The sequence below is a fragment of the Rhinolophus ferrumequinum genome, chromosome 22, assembly GCF_004115265.2.
Source record: "Rhinolophus ferrumequinum isolate MPI-CBG mRhiFer1 chromosome 22, mRhiFer1_v1.p, whole genome shotgun sequence".
Classification (NCBI taxonomy): domain Eukaryota; kingdom Metazoa; phylum Chordata; class Mammalia; order Chiroptera; family Rhinolophidae; genus Rhinolophus; species Rhinolophus ferrumequinum.
In genome coordinates this window covers 1,107,619-1,124,228 of record NC_046305.1, presented here as the reverse complement: position 1 = coordinate 1,124,228, position 16,610 = coordinate 1,107,619, and the positions used below count along the sequence as shown (strand labels likewise).

At 57.7% G+C, this 16,610-nt stretch overlaps 3 protein-coding genes across 13 annotated transcripts; 2 read left to right on the top strand and 1 right to left on the bottom strand.

Moving 5' to 3' along the window:
- The first annotated feature begins 39 nt into the window (after positions 1 to 39).
- MRPL24 (mitochondrial ribosomal protein L24) lies at positions 40 to 4,150 on the top strand. 2 transcript variants are annotated; one of them, XM_033092566.1, is made up of 6 exons: positions 40 to 146; positions 2,404 to 2,647; positions 2,723 to 2,818; positions 2,997 to 3,100; positions 3,359 to 3,489; positions 3,593 to 4,150. In XM_033092566.1, the coding sequence occupies exons 2-6, from the start codon at positions 2,465 to 2,467 to the stop codon at positions 3,727 to 3,729; spliced, it is 651 nt and encodes a 216-aa protein (XP_032948457.1). In that variant the 5' UTR covers positions 40 to 146; positions 2,404 to 2,464; the 3' UTR covers positions 3,730 to 4,150. The 2 variants fall into 2 exon arrangements, with proteins under 2 accessions (XP_032948457.1, XP_032948458.1); XM_033092567.1 differs by lacking the exon at positions 40 to 146 and adding an exon at positions 166 to 285.
- Positions 4,151 to 4,312: 162 nt separating this feature from the next.
- METTL25B (methyltransferase like 25B) lies at positions 4,313 to 10,138 on the bottom strand. 7 transcript variants are annotated; one of them, XM_033092554.1, is made up of 8 exons: positions 9,554 to 10,138; positions 7,488 to 7,612; positions 7,155 to 7,347; positions 6,630 to 6,692; positions 6,251 to 6,394; positions 5,326 to 5,807; positions 4,779 to 4,963; positions 4,313 to 4,460 (listed from the first exon to the last, which is right to left on the bottom strand). In XM_033092554.1, exons 1-8 carry the CDS (start codon positions 9,662 to 9,664, stop codon positions 4,339 to 4,341), a joined length of 1,425 nt encoding a protein of 474 aa, XP_032948445.1. In that variant the 5' UTR covers positions 9,665 to 10,138; the 3' UTR covers positions 4,313 to 4,338. The 7 variants fall into 7 exon arrangements, with proteins under 7 accessions (XP_032948445.1, XP_032948447.1, XP_032948446.1 ...); XM_033092556.1 differs by having other exon boundaries at positions 6,251 to 6,352; XM_033092555.1 differs by having other exon boundaries at positions 7,155 to 7,341.
- On the top strand, positions 9,566 to 15,067 carry ISG20L2 (interferon stimulated exonuclease gene 20 like 2). Of its 4 annotated transcripts, none has more exons than XM_033092565.1 (4): positions 9,566 to 9,701; positions 10,858 to 11,688; positions 13,483 to 13,683; positions 14,299 to 15,067. In XM_033092565.1, the coding sequence occupies exons 2-4, from the start codon at positions 10,972 to 10,974 to the stop codon at positions 14,410 to 14,412; spliced, it is 1,032 nt and encodes a 343-aa protein (XP_032948456.1). In that variant the 5' UTR covers positions 9,566 to 9,701; positions 10,858 to 10,971; the 3' UTR covers positions 14,413 to 15,067. The 4 variants fall into 4 exon arrangements, with proteins under 4 accessions (XP_032948456.1, XP_032948454.1, XP_032948453.1 ...); XM_033092563.1 differs by lacking the exon at positions 9,566 to 9,701 and adding an exon at positions 10,129 to 10,265; XM_033092562.1 differs by lacking the exon at positions 9,566 to 9,701 and adding an exon at positions 10,136 to 10,272.
- The last annotated feature ends 1,543 nt before the right edge of the window (positions 15,068 to 16,610 follow it).

Genomic DNA, 16,610 nt, shown 5'->3' with positions numbered 1-16,610 from the left:
TGCAGAGAGGCTAGGTTGGTTGTTGAGCTTCCGTTCTACGCTTAGACTACGTTTCCCAGAAAGCCGAGGGACAGGGATGGGCGGGGCTCGGAGCCCATGTGCAGGAAGTCACGGGCCGAATATCCGCGGCAGCGCAGGGCACAGAGGTGAGGGCCGTGGGGCCCGCAGGTTTGGGTGGCCCTGGGCTGGTCCGTCAGGGAGGCGGGTACGGGAAGGGCCTTCCTTTTCCCCGGCGGTGGTTCAGCGGTCTGGCCCGGGTTGCCCTGCACCGGAAGCTTAGAGCGGGTGGGTGCTGCAGATTGCTGGGGCCTGAACTTGGTCCGCGCCTGGGAAGGGGCTGGTGGGGAAGCCTTTGGCGCCGGGGCCTGAGAGGCAGACACCACCACACTACCTCGCACGGCTCTTCCGGAGCCTGCCAGGAAAGCCGCACTGTGGAAGAGACACCAGCCTCTCCAGGGCTTGGAGGGAAAGAAGGAAAAGATCTATGGGGCTGGCTTGTGGGATATCCAGAGCTTCAGATTTAGAATGGCTGAGGCTCATTCAGGAGTCAGGCAGGAGTCGTGGGTCTACACTGGCGCTGCTCCTGTGGAGCTCGTCATGCGGGGTCTCTGGTCCCACTCCCCGCACAAGACCGTAGGATATGGTGAGGCCAAAAAGGAACACCAACAGAGCCATGGATGAGAGATTCATACCACTGTAGTCCCACTGATGGCTGGGTTGGAGATACAGGAAGCAGGAGCCACACGATCTGCAATCTGCCCTCTGCTTCTCTGCCAACCACCTGACCCCCTAGCGTAGCCACAACCCGCCTGCTAACTGCAATCCGCCTTTGCTAGCTCAGCCACGGCAGTTATATCAGTGGCTAAATGGCTGTTTACGGCTGATGGCCAACTAGTCACAGCTGACGGCCAGCTACTACCCGAGCCAGCACCTTTCCACGTGAGGCTGAGAGCCTGGAAACTGCTCTCTGGGACTCTGTCCCCACAGAGCTGTATGAACTAGGACAAGTCGCTTCGGCTCTCAGGGCCTTGGTTTCCTCGTCTCCTATCCACTTCCCTCACGGGGAAGATCAAACGCCAGTGCCAGTGACGTTCCCAGCAATACATCTGTCACGTAGTAATCTGAATGGAAACACTGAGGCCCTTACATTCAACCAGCATTATTTGGAAATAACATTAGGCCTTTTCCATATTGAGAAGTATAAAGAGGAAAAATGACACAATATCTCACTGTTCAGATAAGCCGGGGTTTTCTGTTTGTTTGTTTTTTAATGCACAGGGTTAAGAAATGGAAACGTTATGGCAAGGAACAAGGTGGAAAGTAACAGTCCTCCCAAACAGTTCCTCTCCAAAACAAGTACTTTAGTTGTTTTCCTATTTCCTGCCCGTAAATATTTACGCCTGTGCCAGAATATATATTTTTTAAATTTACTCAAAAGGGATAATACTACTCAAATTATTCTGTACCTTGCTTTGTGGAAATACTAAGTCACTTGAATGCCACCAGCAACCCTGTAAAGTTTTCTGGGTGGCGAAACAGAAGCTCAGAAGTGAAGTTGCCTAGGGTCACAGAGTAAGGGATGGAGAAGCTGTCATCTGACTCCCAGCCCAGAGCTCTTTAGGCCAGTACAGTGCGCTGTACTTGTACTTTGAAACGAAGCTTCCTTCTTAGCTGTCAATCAAGGTTAACGGTACCTCCTTTCAGCTGTTGTCCTTAGGCGAAAATGAGATGGTACAGGAAGCACTCAGCATGGCACCTGACAGGGAGGAGGTGCCCATTAAATGGAAGCGCTTATTTTGTGCCCAGTTCGCTCACCACTCACCCATTGATCTAGTCCATCCAAAAGTGGGAGGCTTAGTAGACGTTTAGGACCCCGTTAGCCTGAGTCTGGCTCTGGGGCTACCTTAGGGAGGCGTGGTCTTTCCCTGACAGGATGGGCACTGGAAGTGGTGCAGGAACCTTTCGGTCCCCGTTTTTTGTCTCTGTTCCGTTTTCCTGTGTAACTGCCTGCATCTGGGCCTTGTGCCAGTGTTTCATCCCATTACCGGTTTTCTTCCTATCCTGCTGTTCGTGCATTTATTTAACGACTTGATTGAGCACCTGCTACGTGGCAGCTCTACCGGGATCTGCCGATTCAGGGGTCAGCTGGATACCTAGGTCCCTGTGCTCAAGGAACTTTCTGGACTTTGAAGTCAGTTACATGTGGGTTTGAAGGCTGATTCTCCCGCAAAGTACCTTTCTGACCATGGGCAAGTCACTTACCCTCTATTTCTCATCTGTAAAGTGAAGACAGCACCTTGTGGAGATTCAGTGAGACGCGGGCCACTGAGCAGTGGAGTAAGCGCATAAAAACACGTTTCTCCCTTTGCTTCTTTGCCCCCTTGTTTCTCTCCGTCTGCCCAGAGCTGACTAGGAAGGTTCCTGGGTCTACCCCTGGCCAGGGGATTTCGCACAGCCTCCGGCCATGCGTCTCTCTGCCCTGCTGGCTTTGGCGTCCAAGGTCACGCTGCCCCCCCACTACCGCTACGGGATGAGCCGCCCGGGCAGCCTGGCAGACAAGAGGAAGAACCCTCCGGGAACCAGGCGGCGCCCGGTGGCTGTGGAGCCCATCTCTGATGAAGACTGGCATCTGTTCTGTGGGGACAGGGTGAGGACCTCGGGTGGGGTGAACTGGGGGGCTCCTGGGCAGGACCTCCCTCCCTGACTTTCACACCTTTCCCAGGTGGAAATCCTGGAAGGGAAGGATGCCGGCAAGCAAGGCAAAGTCGTTCAAATTATCCGGCAGCGAAACTGGGTGGTCGTGGAGGGACTGAACACCGTGAGTGAGGCGTGAGGAGGGGCTGCCGGGAGGGCTGTGCCATCAGGGAGGCAGGAGACTGGCGGACGGGACGTGGGACGACAGCACCTTCTCTCTTCCACCGGGACTGGGTGCTGAGCTGCGGTAGGTTAAGTCCCCGGCACACCCCGTGGTTTCTGACATCCCCCTTTTTGGACAGCATTTCCGCTACATTCGCCAGACTAAGGATGACCGGGGAACCATGGTCCCTAGCGAAGCACCCCTGCTCCACAACCAGGTCAAACTTGTGGATCCTGTGGACAGGCAAGCGCATGGGACTCTGGCCAGGGGCCACCCTGAGTCCACAGGTGTCAACCACGCTGTGCAAGGGGAACGGCGGGTTGGATGCTCTGGAAACTGGGAGGGAGGGGCCGTCTCACGGACATGCGCCAGTCAGCAACCCCAACACGGAGGAACAGAGAAACAAGATGGGGACCTCAGTGTTTGCAGCCATTGAATTTTGGGTTGGAGGGCGGCAGGGAGACTGGCTCCCAGGCCGGGCTCACCTTTTCTATCCACTAGGAAATCCACTGAGGTGGAGTGGAGATTCAATGAGGCAGGAGAGCGGGTCCGAGTCTCCACGAGATCAGGAAGAATTATCCCCAAACCTGAATTTCCCAGAGCTGACGGCATCATCCCTGAAACATGGATTGGTGAGGCTGGGTGAGGGGCAGGAGGGCAGGGAGGGGTAGTAAGACTGGGAGTGGGGGGTGTTAAGATTCCCTCCCACCCCTCTTCTTTCCTCTGGCTCAACAGATGGCCCCAAAGACACGTCAGTGGAAGATGCTCTAGAAAGAACCTATGTACCCCGTCTGAAGACGCTGGAGGAGGAGGTGATGGAGGCGATGGGGATCCAGGAGACTCGGAGACACAGGAAAGTCTACTGGTACTGAACCCGGGGGAGCAGCCCCTCCCCACGCCGTAGTCTTGAAGGCTGGGCACCTCTTCTTCAGACATCAATAAAGAGCCCTGAGTCCTGCCATGTGAGCAGCTGTCTACTGGTGGCCTGGTGCTTGTTTCAAGGACCGAAGGAGGGGGGCATTGTGACCTGATGTTATGACAGAACGTGGATGGAAGTTAGCGAGCCTTAGGGGAGACCGCCCCAGGGCAGGGCCTGCAGTTCCCAGGGTGGAAACCGAGTGGGAGAGGTTCCCTCCAGTGGGGACCTCTGAGTAACAAAACACTGTCTGTCTTGGAGGGCATGGGATGGGGACGTGAGCCCTAATTGTCACACCTCGGCAGGGTCTCAGTAGGGGAGGGGGATGCACGTCTGCAGACGCTTCTCTGTGCCTAATAAAAACGGAAGGAAAGATTGCAATTTTCTTTTTTAATAAATTAAAAATAAACTCTCACATGGCATTACCTAACATGTGGAGGGAGAGGAGGGGATGAAGCCGAGGTCTGTGGGGACCCAGGGTCCCCGGGACGATGCAGGAGGCTGGCTCTCGGGGACGCACATGCTCTGCCACAGCCTGGCGCCACGGGGCCCTTCACGGCCTGCCTCAGCCGTCTTCAGTCTCCAGAAGAGAGAAGGCCTGGCCCAGGGGCTGCTTGGTGGCCACCAGAACCAGGTTTCTGGGCGAGAGTTCGGGGCTGAAGATGGGTAGGAGCTCAGCATGGAAGCCTGGGAGGAGGAGGGCTGCTCAGAAAGGGAGGTGAAGCCCCGAGCCCCGCTTCTGGCCCAGCCTGCGCAGGCATGGCCCCTCTCCCACACAGAGGCCCCAGGGGACCAGGAACACGGGAGGAGCTTCTCAATGCTGGGGAGCTCGCTTACAATGCACCCCAGGGATGCACACCAGAGGCGGCCTGAACAAGCCTTGCATCCCACTCCCGTCCCACTGGTGACTGAAGCAGGTGGCCTGACAATTGCCAGCCAGTGACGACCTGTGGGGCCTGGAGGAGGAGCCCGTGGGCCCGGATCCCTGCTGCAGGTCACCCTCACCCTGCTCCTGGATGTAGAGCAGCCGGTCCAGCAGAATCAGTGTCTCCACCAGCGGGGCCAGCAGCAGAGTCAGGCTGAAGAAAGCCACCACCCGGTTCTCCTGGGCCTGCTGGGCTCCGAGGGCAGCCGCATCCAGGGGCAGCTGGGGATCCAGCCCCACGCGCTGCAGTCCGCGCCGCACGTACCTGTGGGTCAGCCACATGCGTTCAGTTTGGTTTGGGGAACCTCCCCTCCCCCTCCTAAGTGTGGCCCTTCCTGATGCCATTCCAGCATCACTGGATCTGCTGCCCTAATTTGCATTTTAAATGTTTCTCTGGCTGTGAGCTGTCTGTCCAACAGCAAATTGATCCACAAATGTATTTCAGCCCCATCGGTCCGATCATTCAGCCATATTCTTAGCACTTAAAAATCTTGATAGTCTCCTGATAAAAGAGTGACAACTCCCTCCTAAAGGAACTTTGAGAAGCTGTGCCTGATTTTCCTTCTGACGCGCTAACCAGAAGGTGGGGGGGATCAGACCTCCCCCCGCCCCCCCCTCCAGTCTCACTGTTCAATCTTGATCTCGTGGGCCCTGGGGATCCCCTGCACGCCTGGCCGCCGCAGCTCCGGCCGGGCCCCGCGGATGGCAGTCTCCAGTGCTGCTCGGTAGCAGTGGGTGCGGAGGCCGGGGGCCTCATCCTGCAGCCTCTCCGCATACTCCTCCAGGGCGTGGCAGGCCCCCTCCCGCAGCCTGTAGGACAGCTGGGAGCCAGGCAGCGCAGCCACCCACCGACTCAGTGGGTAGCCGCCAGGGTCACTCAGCTTCATGTAGCAGCAGCCCACCAAGGCCAGGGCCGCCACCTCCGGGCAGGAGAAGTGCCTCAGCAAGGCCACGCTTAGGTCCCCGCAGGCGTGGAGGCCTGTTAGCAGGAGGCGGGCCCCGCCCCGAGGCGAGGTCTCCAGTGGGAGCAGAAGCTCCTCACACAGGGCCGTGGCGTCTACCCACCGAACCACGTGGTGTGGAGAGCGGCGAGGGCTGGCTTGCACCCCCTGTGGAGGCAGGAAAGGACAGGGCAGGTGGCAAGCCTGTTGGCTGTCCCCATGCCACTTCAGGCCGCAGGGAGGGGTCTGTCCTGTTCCCTCCCAGGGAGGCAGCTGGGAAAAAAGCTGTGGCGTGAGAGAGCTGGACCGTGAACCATGGCAGGAGATAAATTCTGGGTCTATCTCTGGGTTACGAACTGCAAGTTTTTTCACCTCTGAGTCCCAGTTTCCCCGTTTACGAGTCTAAGACCCGATGACCACTTCACAGGTGGCTGTGAGAAGGACATGGCGATGTGGACAGCACTTGTGACGGGGGCTGTGAGAGCTGAAGAGGCTTTGGCGAGTAGGGGACTCGGGGAGAGGGGAGCGGACACAGGGACCACACCGGTCCCCGTGCGGAAACGAGAGGGAACGTGGCCCCTGCAGGCCTGGCGGCCGGAAGGATGGCCCACCTGCGGGTTCCTCTGGTCCCCTTTCTCCAGCGTCTGTAGCAGCTCCCGGTCCAGGTGCTGGGCTCGCCCCACCAGTCTCTGGTCCCCTTCGATGCTCTTCACCTTCAGCCCCAGCCCCAGGGACATGAAGCGGGAGAGGTGACCCTGGAGTCAATGCAGGGAGGAGAGACAGCCCTGCTCGGTGCTCTTCCCCACTGTCACCTTCTCGAGCAGGGGCCTGGACACCTGGGGCCCAGGCCCCCAGAAGGTTTCAATTCTGCCTTTTACTTCCCCACTCCTGGCACCTGCGTCCCTGGGCCTGGGGCCTGACAACCTGCCTTCCACCTGTTCTATCCCCACGATTCAAACCACCAGAACGTGAGGGGTCCTTCTGGCTCACCTGGCCTGAGCCCACATCCACAACCTGGGTGCAGGCCGTGACGTCACTCAGCTTCTTCACCAACTGAAAGAGGAGGGAACAAAGGTCGCTGGCCACTGGTTCTCATCCCCGGGGCCATCACCCGTGATGAGGGTGGTCAAGCTGCAGGTGGCAGAGGAAGAGGGGTAGAGGGAGGGTGCTGTGGAAGAGATGAGACAGGGAAAGCAAAACGGGGGTGCTGGCCCCAGGCTCGGGCTACTGTCCTTGCTCCTCTCAATCTCCCCACAGAACAAGGACAAGAGCCCCGCTGTGAAGCCACAAGCAGATAAGGATGTAAACACAGGAACAAGACAGTAATCCAGACACAGCCACCAACCAACCCAGCAGAAGGATCCAAAAACACTCCAAACCAGACTCGAGATGATTTTCGTATGCCTGCCAAGGAAAGGAACTTCCGGGACCTGCGGTCCAGCAGGTGATACGAGGTGCACACATCTCTGTAACCCACCCAGGCTCCCAGACACTAATCAAACCCAGCCATCTCACCTCTCCCAGCCTCCGGATCTCATGCTGCTTCTTGGGCCTGACGTGTTTTCGGAACGGAGCTGTGAGTCGGGAGCTCTGGCTGGGGTTCTCCAGGAACTCGGAGGGGGTCTGAAACCCAGGCATCCGGGTAAAGGCCAGCGCACGGGCTGTGGACTTCAGGGCCAGCAGGGTGAGTGGCCACACCGACCTGTACCTGAGATAGGCCAGCCCAGGCCCCCAGTGAAGTCCCATTGCGTCCCAAGTGCACAGCCCAGGAAGCCCCTGTGAGACTGAGCAGTGGCAGGCTTCGGGGTTCAGTGCCGAGCCCCCCAGCACAGGGCCCCTTGCCCATACCTGACCACTTCCCCTTCCCTGGGCACCTCCAGTAGCAGGGTAGCCAGCTGTGGTGGCGTCAGTCCATCCAGCGCTTCCTGCCATGAGCAGGGCAGCGTGCCCCACAGGTTGTCTGTGAAGAATTCCTGCAGACAGGAGAAGCCATCAACAGGCTGCACCTTTCCCACCCTCTCCCACCCACTCTCAACCCAGGGCGACTGGCTGCAGCCAGCAGGTCCCCCTCTTCTCTGAAGCCTGCTCTGGCTTCCCCCTCCCTCCTCGGAGCCCAGACTGCATTCTGGACACGCCTCTCCTTTCAGCAGGGTCCCACTTACTTATGTGTGTTTTCTCCGCTCAACTGAACGTAAGGGCAGGGAGGGTGTCACCCCCAACCCCAGTGACTAACACGCAGTGTTAGTGTGTCACCATTTAGTAACCTATCATTACACATGCCAGACCCGTGAGATGCCTGAAACTACTTTTAGTCATTCATTGGTTCAACACAAATTCTGGAGCTTGGATTAGGCATCATGCTTTCCCTATTCTAGACTCAGGGGCTACAATGAACCAGACAGACAAAAAATCTCTTGCTCTTGCACAGTTTACATTAAAAAAAAAAAATCAGGTAACATCAAGTGCCAAACTAAGGGTGGAGGGTGAGAGGGTGAGAAACTGCTACTTTGGAGAGAATAATGAGGGGACACTGTCTCAGGAGTCGACACACTAACTGAGATTTGAATGATGAACAGGAAATAGGCATGTGAAACAATTCAGGTAATTATAGCAAATGCTTATAAAGTACTTTAATATGCCAGGCACCGTGCCAAACGTTCTGCATGGATTAACACATTTCACACCCCCCCAATAATCCTGTAAGGTAGGTACCATGTTTATCCCCCACTTTACAGATGAGAAAACTGGCACACAACAATTAAGTAAATTGCCCAAATCTATAAGCTAATAAGCAGCAGAGCTGGGGTTTGAAATCAACCTGACTCTAAAATTCTTGCTTTTAACCACTGTACTCCATTGCCTTTCTGTGGAGGAAAAGCATTCCAGGCAGACCAGTAAGTGCAAAGGCCCAGGGGCCGGCCTTATTTGTGGCCGGCAGATCAGGCCCGTGGAGGTGCAGTGTGGACAATGTGGGAGAGAATGAAACATGATGGGGTTCCAGAGGCAGGAGAGAGCAGGCTCCCCCACGGCTTCGTGGGTAGAGGTAAAGAGTTAAGATTTCATCAAAGCACCTAGAAAGCAAGGGAGTGTTAGCATCAGATTTACATTTTAAAGACATCAGTCTGGATGCTTGTGAAGGACTGAGTGTGGAGGGACTGAAGTAAACAAGAGATCAGTTAGAAAGTAGTCTGGGAGAGAGATGAAGGTGGCGTGGCTCAGGGTGGCAGCAATGAAATGGAGACAAATGGGTGAATTTGGTATCTATTCTGGAGGTGGGGCCAACGAGCCTTGAAAGGTTGGACTGTAGATCAGGAAGAGCTGAATCGAGGATGGCTTCTGGACTTGGGGGCCCAAACCCAGTGTATTGCTGGTGCCACTGACACAGCATCTCATTTCTTGGTCACAATGAGCCTGCAAACAGGGATCCATTTCCCAGCTCAGAAAATGGGGCGAGGAAGAATTTTTCTTTAATGTCTAAGGTTGACACAGTAAGGGAGGCAGGGTTCTAGACCGAGTCTGTCTGACTCCAAACTTGGAAGGCTCCATTCCATTTCAAACCTAGGGGTTTATTCAAAGCGTGAATGAACGAACATGTAAGTTCTTGGAACACCTCACATGTTCTTAGGCGAGTCCAACGTAGCTGTAGCATGGCTCAAATGCCCATGCGTTTTATTATTCTGGATTTGGAAAGGTTAGAAAAACACCCTACATGTTAGAAGTGTTAACATTTGTGTCATTTGTAAAAAAAAAAAGAAAAAAAAGGGGGGGTCGCCCCAGTTTTCACCCCTTCTCGTAAAGACTGACAAACTCCTGGGAGAAACGAGATCAGAAGCTCCCTCTCCAGAGTCTCCCCCTGTGGTGGGCACCTAGCCAAGCGCACAACCGGGAGCCCGCCCACACCCCCGTGGCCTCACAATGATGTAGGCGTCCAGGATGGAACGGTAGAGCGACAGGACACGGGTGAGGTTCACCGCCAGCTGCCTCCTCTCCTCGTAAGAGAGGCCCCGGACGGAGACGCCCGGCATCCGGGGTCCAGCCGGTGGTGCCGGGAGCGAGAACGCGGTGAGGAGGGAAGCAGGGTCGGCACCACACGGGGCCGGAACACAGGCCGAGCTCAGCACTGCGGGCGCCGCGGGGAGAAGGCGCTCGGCGTGGGCCCCCGACGCCGCCTTCCGGGGGTTCCAGGTCCAGATAGGGGGCGGAGACCCGAGGCGCCCTCCTGACGTCACAGCTCGCGACGCCCCCAGCGTCGGAGACGAGAGGGGCGGGGGGCGGGGCGGGGGCGGAGCAGGGACGCCGCGGCGCCCAGGCCCCGCCCCTTCCTCCGCACTTCCCGCCCCTCCCGGAAGTGAGGCCCGGGGCCCCGGCGCGCGGCGGTTCCCGTTCGGCAGCCGCCGGCTCCCCGCACCTTCTGTGTTGTGTCTCCACGGGGCTCGGGGGGGCCGGGGAGCGCATCCCGCCCCCGCCGCCGCCGCGCACGCACTCCGCGTCCCGGACCTCGCTCCTGGAGGTGGGGGCGCTGCGGGAGCGGGAGCGGGAGCGCGCGCCGGCCACCGGCCCGGGCCTCGTCGGGCGCGCGCCGACTTCCGTATCCGGTTCCGGGCGCTTCCGGCCTTGCGAGCCCAGGTAGGAGGTAGGTGGTCAGCGGCGGGTGGGCTCGGTGAGCGGCACCGTGTGCTCGCCGAGGGGGGCCGTCCCCGGCCTCGGCCTCCCGCCTGCTGCCCCGTGTTGTCGGAGCTCCTCTCTCGGGAGCATTCTGGACTCGGGTGAGGGGCACGTGGAGCGTCCGTCCCCCTGAAGATGAGGGAAAGGGGTCCCTGCGATCGTACCTCTGTATGTGGGGCCCGCGCTGGGGATGCCCCGGTAACCCCGAGTCGTCTGTGCCGCGCGCGTCGCGGCTTCCGAGCCTACTTACACGGTCCCTCCCTGGGCAGAAGACAGAGCTCATCTTTCCTGGCTTTCCAGGCTCACGCAGTTCGAGCTGGTTGGCCCTCCAGCCCCCTCGGTTTACAGACCCAGAGAAAGGAAATGACCTTCCTAAGCCCGCACGGCTGGTGGATTTGGGGGGTTTCCTGGCGCAGACAGGGCTCCTTCCGTCATTTCGCGCCGCACATCCATCCCCGTTCTGTCCGGGAGGCTGCTCGGAGTCCGGCCGAGATGGGTCTTACGGTTCTCCCAAGCCTGCGGGCCCCGTTATCAGGTTCACTCTCTTCCCCAGGGCATGCTACCAACCGCCCCAGGTTGGTGTGTGGGATTCAGCACAGCATGAGTCGTCTGTCCTTGCCTCCGTGAGCCACTCTTCCCCACTGCTGCCCCACCGGCCACCGTCCTCATGTCTACCTTACTGCTCAATCTGGATTTTGGCGAACCTCCCCCCAAAAAGGCAGTAGAGGGGAATGCCAAGCACCAAAAATTTGTTAAGAAGCGGCGGCTCTTGGAACGGAGAGGCTTTCTCAACAAAAAGAACCAGCGCCCCGGCAAGGTGCCTAAGCCGCACGCAGAACCTCCAAGGAAAGGGGAAGGCCCTCGGGTGGATGGCACTTGGAAGGTCCCTCCTCTTGCAAAAAAGAAAAAGACCGCCGCCTCCAGCAGTGGGTCAGAGCAGTTCCTGGACAAGAAAACTGTGCCTTGGCTGACCCCTGCCCCTTCGCAGAAGGCTGGTTCTCTTGTGGCTGCCGTCGATTTGCTGGGGGAGTTCCAGAGTGCCCTTCCGAAGATCAAGAGCCACCCAGCTCGCCCCCGGAAGAAGGGCCCCCAGAAGAATGCCGCCCAGAACTCCACCCAGGCGCATCCAGAGAGTACATGCTCTGGAGCATCCCAGAAGGTGCCAACGAAGATGGTGGCGATTGACTGCGAAATGGTGGGCACAGGACCCAAGGGACATGTCAGTTCCTTGGCTCGCTGTAGCATCGTCAACTACAGCGGAGACGTGCTCTACGACGAGTACGTCCTTCCGCCCTGCCACATCGTGGACTACCGCACCCGGTGGAGTGGCATCCGGAGGCAGCACATGGTGAATGCTACACCCTTCAAGGTTGCTCGGAGCCAGGTGAGAGGCGCGGGGTGGGTGGGGAGACGTCCATGTCGCTTTCAGCCAAGGCTATCGCCCTGGGAAGGCACCAAAGGATTGTGGAGGGAGAAAAGGAGGAAGTGGACTATCGGGTGAGGAAGAAGGCTTCCTGTTGGAACAGGTCGGAGTGGTGAAAGTCTGGAAAGTTCCAGCTAGCTGATGGAACCAACCTCGTTGGCTAAGACTTATTTTAGGTCCCGAGTGGGGTACTAACCTGGGGGACTGGGAATCTGTGTAGGGGAGTGACAGGCAGCGAGGGACAGAGCAGCGGGCATCAGCGCCAGGAAAGAGGGTTCAGTGTGGGAACGCTTTGCACAGTTGGAGCCTAGGATTGAGAACAGAGGTAGAAAGGGCTTCTCAACCCAGAAGTAGCCTGTGGCGGTGTGGACAGTTGGTGTGGAAGCACGCAAGATGTGGACAGAAGGAGCCGGGCATTATCTGTATAAGTGGGACATGTTGCCTGCAGTGGCGGGGATAAAAGACACGGCTGGTATGGCGAGCTGACCTACTCCCGTGGCCTGTGCGGGATCCTGGGAGCACAGCCAATGAACTGCAGGACAGGAGAGATGAAGGGAGTGAAGGCGGGTGGCGGGCTGGTCCTGGGACGCCTCCAGAGGGCGCCCGTGGCCTACGTCTTGTAATGTCAGCTCCACACTCTTCACCTTCTCTAGACACTGTTCCAATCGTTCTTTATATGCCAGAACAGTCCGTTGGAGGTTTATCAGAGGTGAAACCGTTGCATTTCAGAAAGAACTTGGAAGGAAGAGTGGGAGAATGCCCTGTCACCAGGGGCACAGCCGGCAGAGGTGTGGTGGGCAGGAGGTGGGCAGGTCTGCTCAGCTCTCACAGGGCTTGGTGCTGGGGGACAGTAAAAGGCAGGTGAAGTCAGCCGCTGAATACCTGCTTGGTGCACTGCACGTGGTGTTCGCTTGACGCACTGCCCCAGTGCCCACGCCGGGGTGTGGGACCAAGCCATCAGGTGAGTGTGGCCCCTTCCCAGGGTCCCCCGGGAGGCCCTGCCCTGATTATCCACGATTGTGGCTTCACGGTCCATGGCGTGTTCTTTGGATGTCCTCACTGGTGGGGTGTCCTCATACTCTGAGATGCTGAAATGGTGAGAGGTTACTTGGTTCACGTCTCCTGTGAAGAAAGTTCCTGGACAGCTGGCTTTACCCTCTGGTTATGAGCAGGAGGAGCTCGAAAGCCACAGGACTGACCGTTAAAGCAGCACACGCGTGGGTCACCTGACCAGTTCCCTCTGCAGCTTTAGTCCATAAGTGCTTCTTAATCTTTCGTGGCCTTTTGAGAGTCTGATGAAAGCCGAAAAAGAAAAAGGAAAATCCGTATCTGTTTGCATAAAATTGGGGGCTTGTGTCAGCACCCGAGAGTCCATCGGGACTCCCTGTGTCCCAGCTGTGTCCCTAGGGCCACATAACGATAATGGTTAAAGGACATCACGTAGCAAGCCAGAACGGCACTGGGTAGTTACGTGAATGTCTCACACGGGAGCGTGACTTGGGACTGGGGGCCAATTAAGCCGTCATTGGGGTGGAAATTAATGAGAGGTGAGGAAGGACCCACGGCGACATAAGTCCAAACAGGGCTACGCTGTGAAAAGTCTGCTTTCACCTCAAGTGGAGATGGGGTACAGGGGGGAGAAAGCCGGTCGGGGGGCATTTCAAGGGTGCGGCAGGCGGGCACTTGGAGAGCCTGGGAGGACCTGGGCGGCGGGGTCCGCCTCCGAGCCCTGCTCCCCCCTCGCACTGGTTTCAGATCCTGAAGATCCTCACAGGGAAGATCGTGGTGGGGCACGCCGTCCACAACGACTTCAAGGCCCTGCAGTACGTCCACCCCAAGGCCCTCACCCGCGACACCTCCCACATCCCCCCCCTCAACCGCAAGGCCGACTGCCCGGAGAACGCCACCATGTCTCTGAAGCATCTCACCAAGAAGCTGCTGAACCGGGACATCCAGGTAGCGCATCCGCAAATGCCGCCAGGCCCCTGCTTGGAGGGGAGCCGTGCTTGCTGCCTCTGAGGGCTCTGGCCCCAGACTTCCTTCGGTTGTAGAGAGATCCAGGCGGGCTGCTCTTACGGGAGCACGTTGGTCTGAGGGCCCGGCAGCTTCTGTGCACAGGGGAGCAGTCGTGTCCTCTGCCTGCCAGTGTCTGGAGCACCTGGAAGGAGAGGAGTCCTGGCGGGTGTTGCAGCCCGAGCAGAGGAGAAAGGGTGGTGGTGCTGGTCTGGGGCCCCACCGTGGGTACAGGAATCTCGTGTGTATGTCAGACAGCGTTCGAGGACGGGGTGGCCTGCCTGATAACGGGGTGACACGTGTCATATGTAGAGTTAAGGAACTGGGGAGGATGGGGACTCAGAAGGCCCTGCTGTGCCCCAGATGTTGTCCTGCAGAATGTGGACAGAGCAGACAGTAGCCAGGGGTCCAGCACTTGACCCCTGGAGATCAGAGGAGCCGTAGACCTGCGTTCAGCCCCCTGACTGCAGGAGCAGCAGCACAGGGTCCGGGCAGCCGCCAGGAAGGGAGAACACGGTCTCTCGTAACTTCATGCTCTTCTCTTCCTGCCCCGTCCAGGTCGGGAAGAGTGGACATTCCTCTGTAGAGGACGCCCAGGCCACCATGGAGCTGTACAAGTTGGTTGAAGTCGAGTGGGAAGAGCACCTGGCCCAGAACCCCCCAAAAGACTAGCAGCAGCAGGGGTACCGGTGATGGGCAGGAGTGGCCGTGGGCCGTGGGCGGCGGGCGGCCCCACCCGCTCTGCACCTTCGTGGCTAGCCTTGCTGGGACAGAGGCACCACCCACGCTAATACCCACTGAAACGTCACCTCAGGTGCTGTGTCCCGTGGAAGGAGGGAGTGTCCCTGTCCACACCGGCCCTGTACTGTTTACCTCTGAAATGGTGCTAGCCACAGGGCATGCTGGGAAACGTAGTCCCCCGGCGGCCTGACCACTAGGGTGGCTCCATGTCCCCTACGCCCTTTGTTCTTGAGTGATTAACAGCACCCCCTCTCACGCTCGCAGGACCCTGTTGGGCTGATAAGCCGTATGATCATTCTACGTACCTCAGAGGCTCATCCAGCCTGGGTCACGGCACCCCGTTCTTCCCCCCCCCCCCGACTCCCAGGGGAACCGCCCCGCTGAGGTTTAGCTCTTGGGGTTAGAGTGTGCGAAGTCAGCTTTTCTGATTGAGGAAAGCAATCTCCTAAAGCAATCGAGGATTTATTTAACTTAGATCCCACTTGGTAGGTTAAAAAAGAAGTTAAAGTGTTTTAATGGTTTTTAGTCTACTTTGCTAAAGCAAGCCTCTAAAAATTCAGATGACTCTCTTGAAAATGTTTTATAATGGAGAAACAGTTGTGTGGGGTTTTCCTTTTGCGTTCACGTTGAATCGCTGTGTCCCAAGGTCTTGTAGATGGTCCTTCTGCAAGGGGCTTGCAGACACTCGAGTGGCAGTAACGGCCCTTGTTCGCTGGAAGTCATCAGGCCGCTCGTGCTCTGGTGCCGTGTCTCCGTCGCTATGACAAATCTAGGGCCACACAGGCAGCTTCATGGGTAGGGTCTGTGACCAGAGCGACTTGAGTGGGCGTGGGGGCAGGCACAGCGTGTTCAGTGACACTGGCCTGGCGGCTCCCACTGCCCTTACTCCGTGGTACACGCCCGAGACCCTTGTCAGGCGTCCCCGTCGGGGTCCTGTCTTGAGAGAAGGCAGACTAGACCCCGGGACTGCTGCCCTTGAGTGGCCGGTTTGGCTCCAGGGCCCAGAGTCCCCGTCGTGGCTGCCTGAGCAGGGGCTTCTGCAGCCACTGGACCCACACGGCCGCTGTCGTGGCCTGCGCTGCAGGACCTGCTTGCACAGACAGCTGTTGGGCTTTGACAAGTTGATTCCTGCAGAGCCAACAGGAAACGTCCAGGACACTTCACAAAGAGGTGCCAGGCGCCCTTACACACCTCTAGGTGGGAAGAATCTAGAAAGTCCACACCCAAAATGACACACATAAAAGTGAGTCTTTATTACATCGTGATCAGCGAGCTGGAACTTCTCATTCGAGTTCAGTTTTCAGGGTACCTGTTGCTGAAACAACCTAGCTTTGTGTCTTGGTGAAGTAGCACCTGCCTTTTCTGCTCCATCCCCCCCCACCCCATGTTCTGAACAGCCCCTGGTCTCGGCCCAGTGTTGGAAAGCTCACTTACCAGGAAGAATTTGGGGACCAGACCTTGCAGTCAGTTCCCCACTGTTTTCTCTCATCACGCTTGCTGGCAGAGCCCAGCTCATCCTGCAAGGGTGCCTGGGGATCCCTCGTCCTCGAGCCCCATTTCCTTCTCCACGCTTCTGTCCCCACAGTCCTGGCTTCATCCAATTGGTGGACCAGCCCCATTGCAGATGGCTGTCTGAATTCCTGTCAGCAAGTCCTGCTTTAAATCCAAGAGCCTTCAGAGCCGAGCACGTGCTGCAACAAAACACAAGCTGTCCTCATAACATTCTCCTCGTGCATAATGACATTTTCTAACGCTGAGGTCCCCTCCTGCACACGAGTGTGGGAACTGTTCACCTAACACTTGGTAGTCTAACGTTTCCTTACTCAAGGTCCTTAAAGGGGGCGGGAGTGTATTCTGAGATTTCCGGTGGCAATGCTGCTGCTCCCCCACCCTCAGGAGGTGCTGACCTAGTGAAGGCTCCAAGGGGGAATCGTGTAATTCCCAGTGTAACATGAGGATAGCTGACCGTAGGAACCATCAACAGGACTGTAGGACCTCGCCCCAAGGCACACTAGCCCAGCCCAAGTCCAAGTTTAGCGAGACAGATAGGCTCGTACACTGTCTGCCAGGCTCCTCCATCTATGGTTGTCTTGTTCACAAAGGGCTGTGTACCCCAGGCAGCGAGAGAG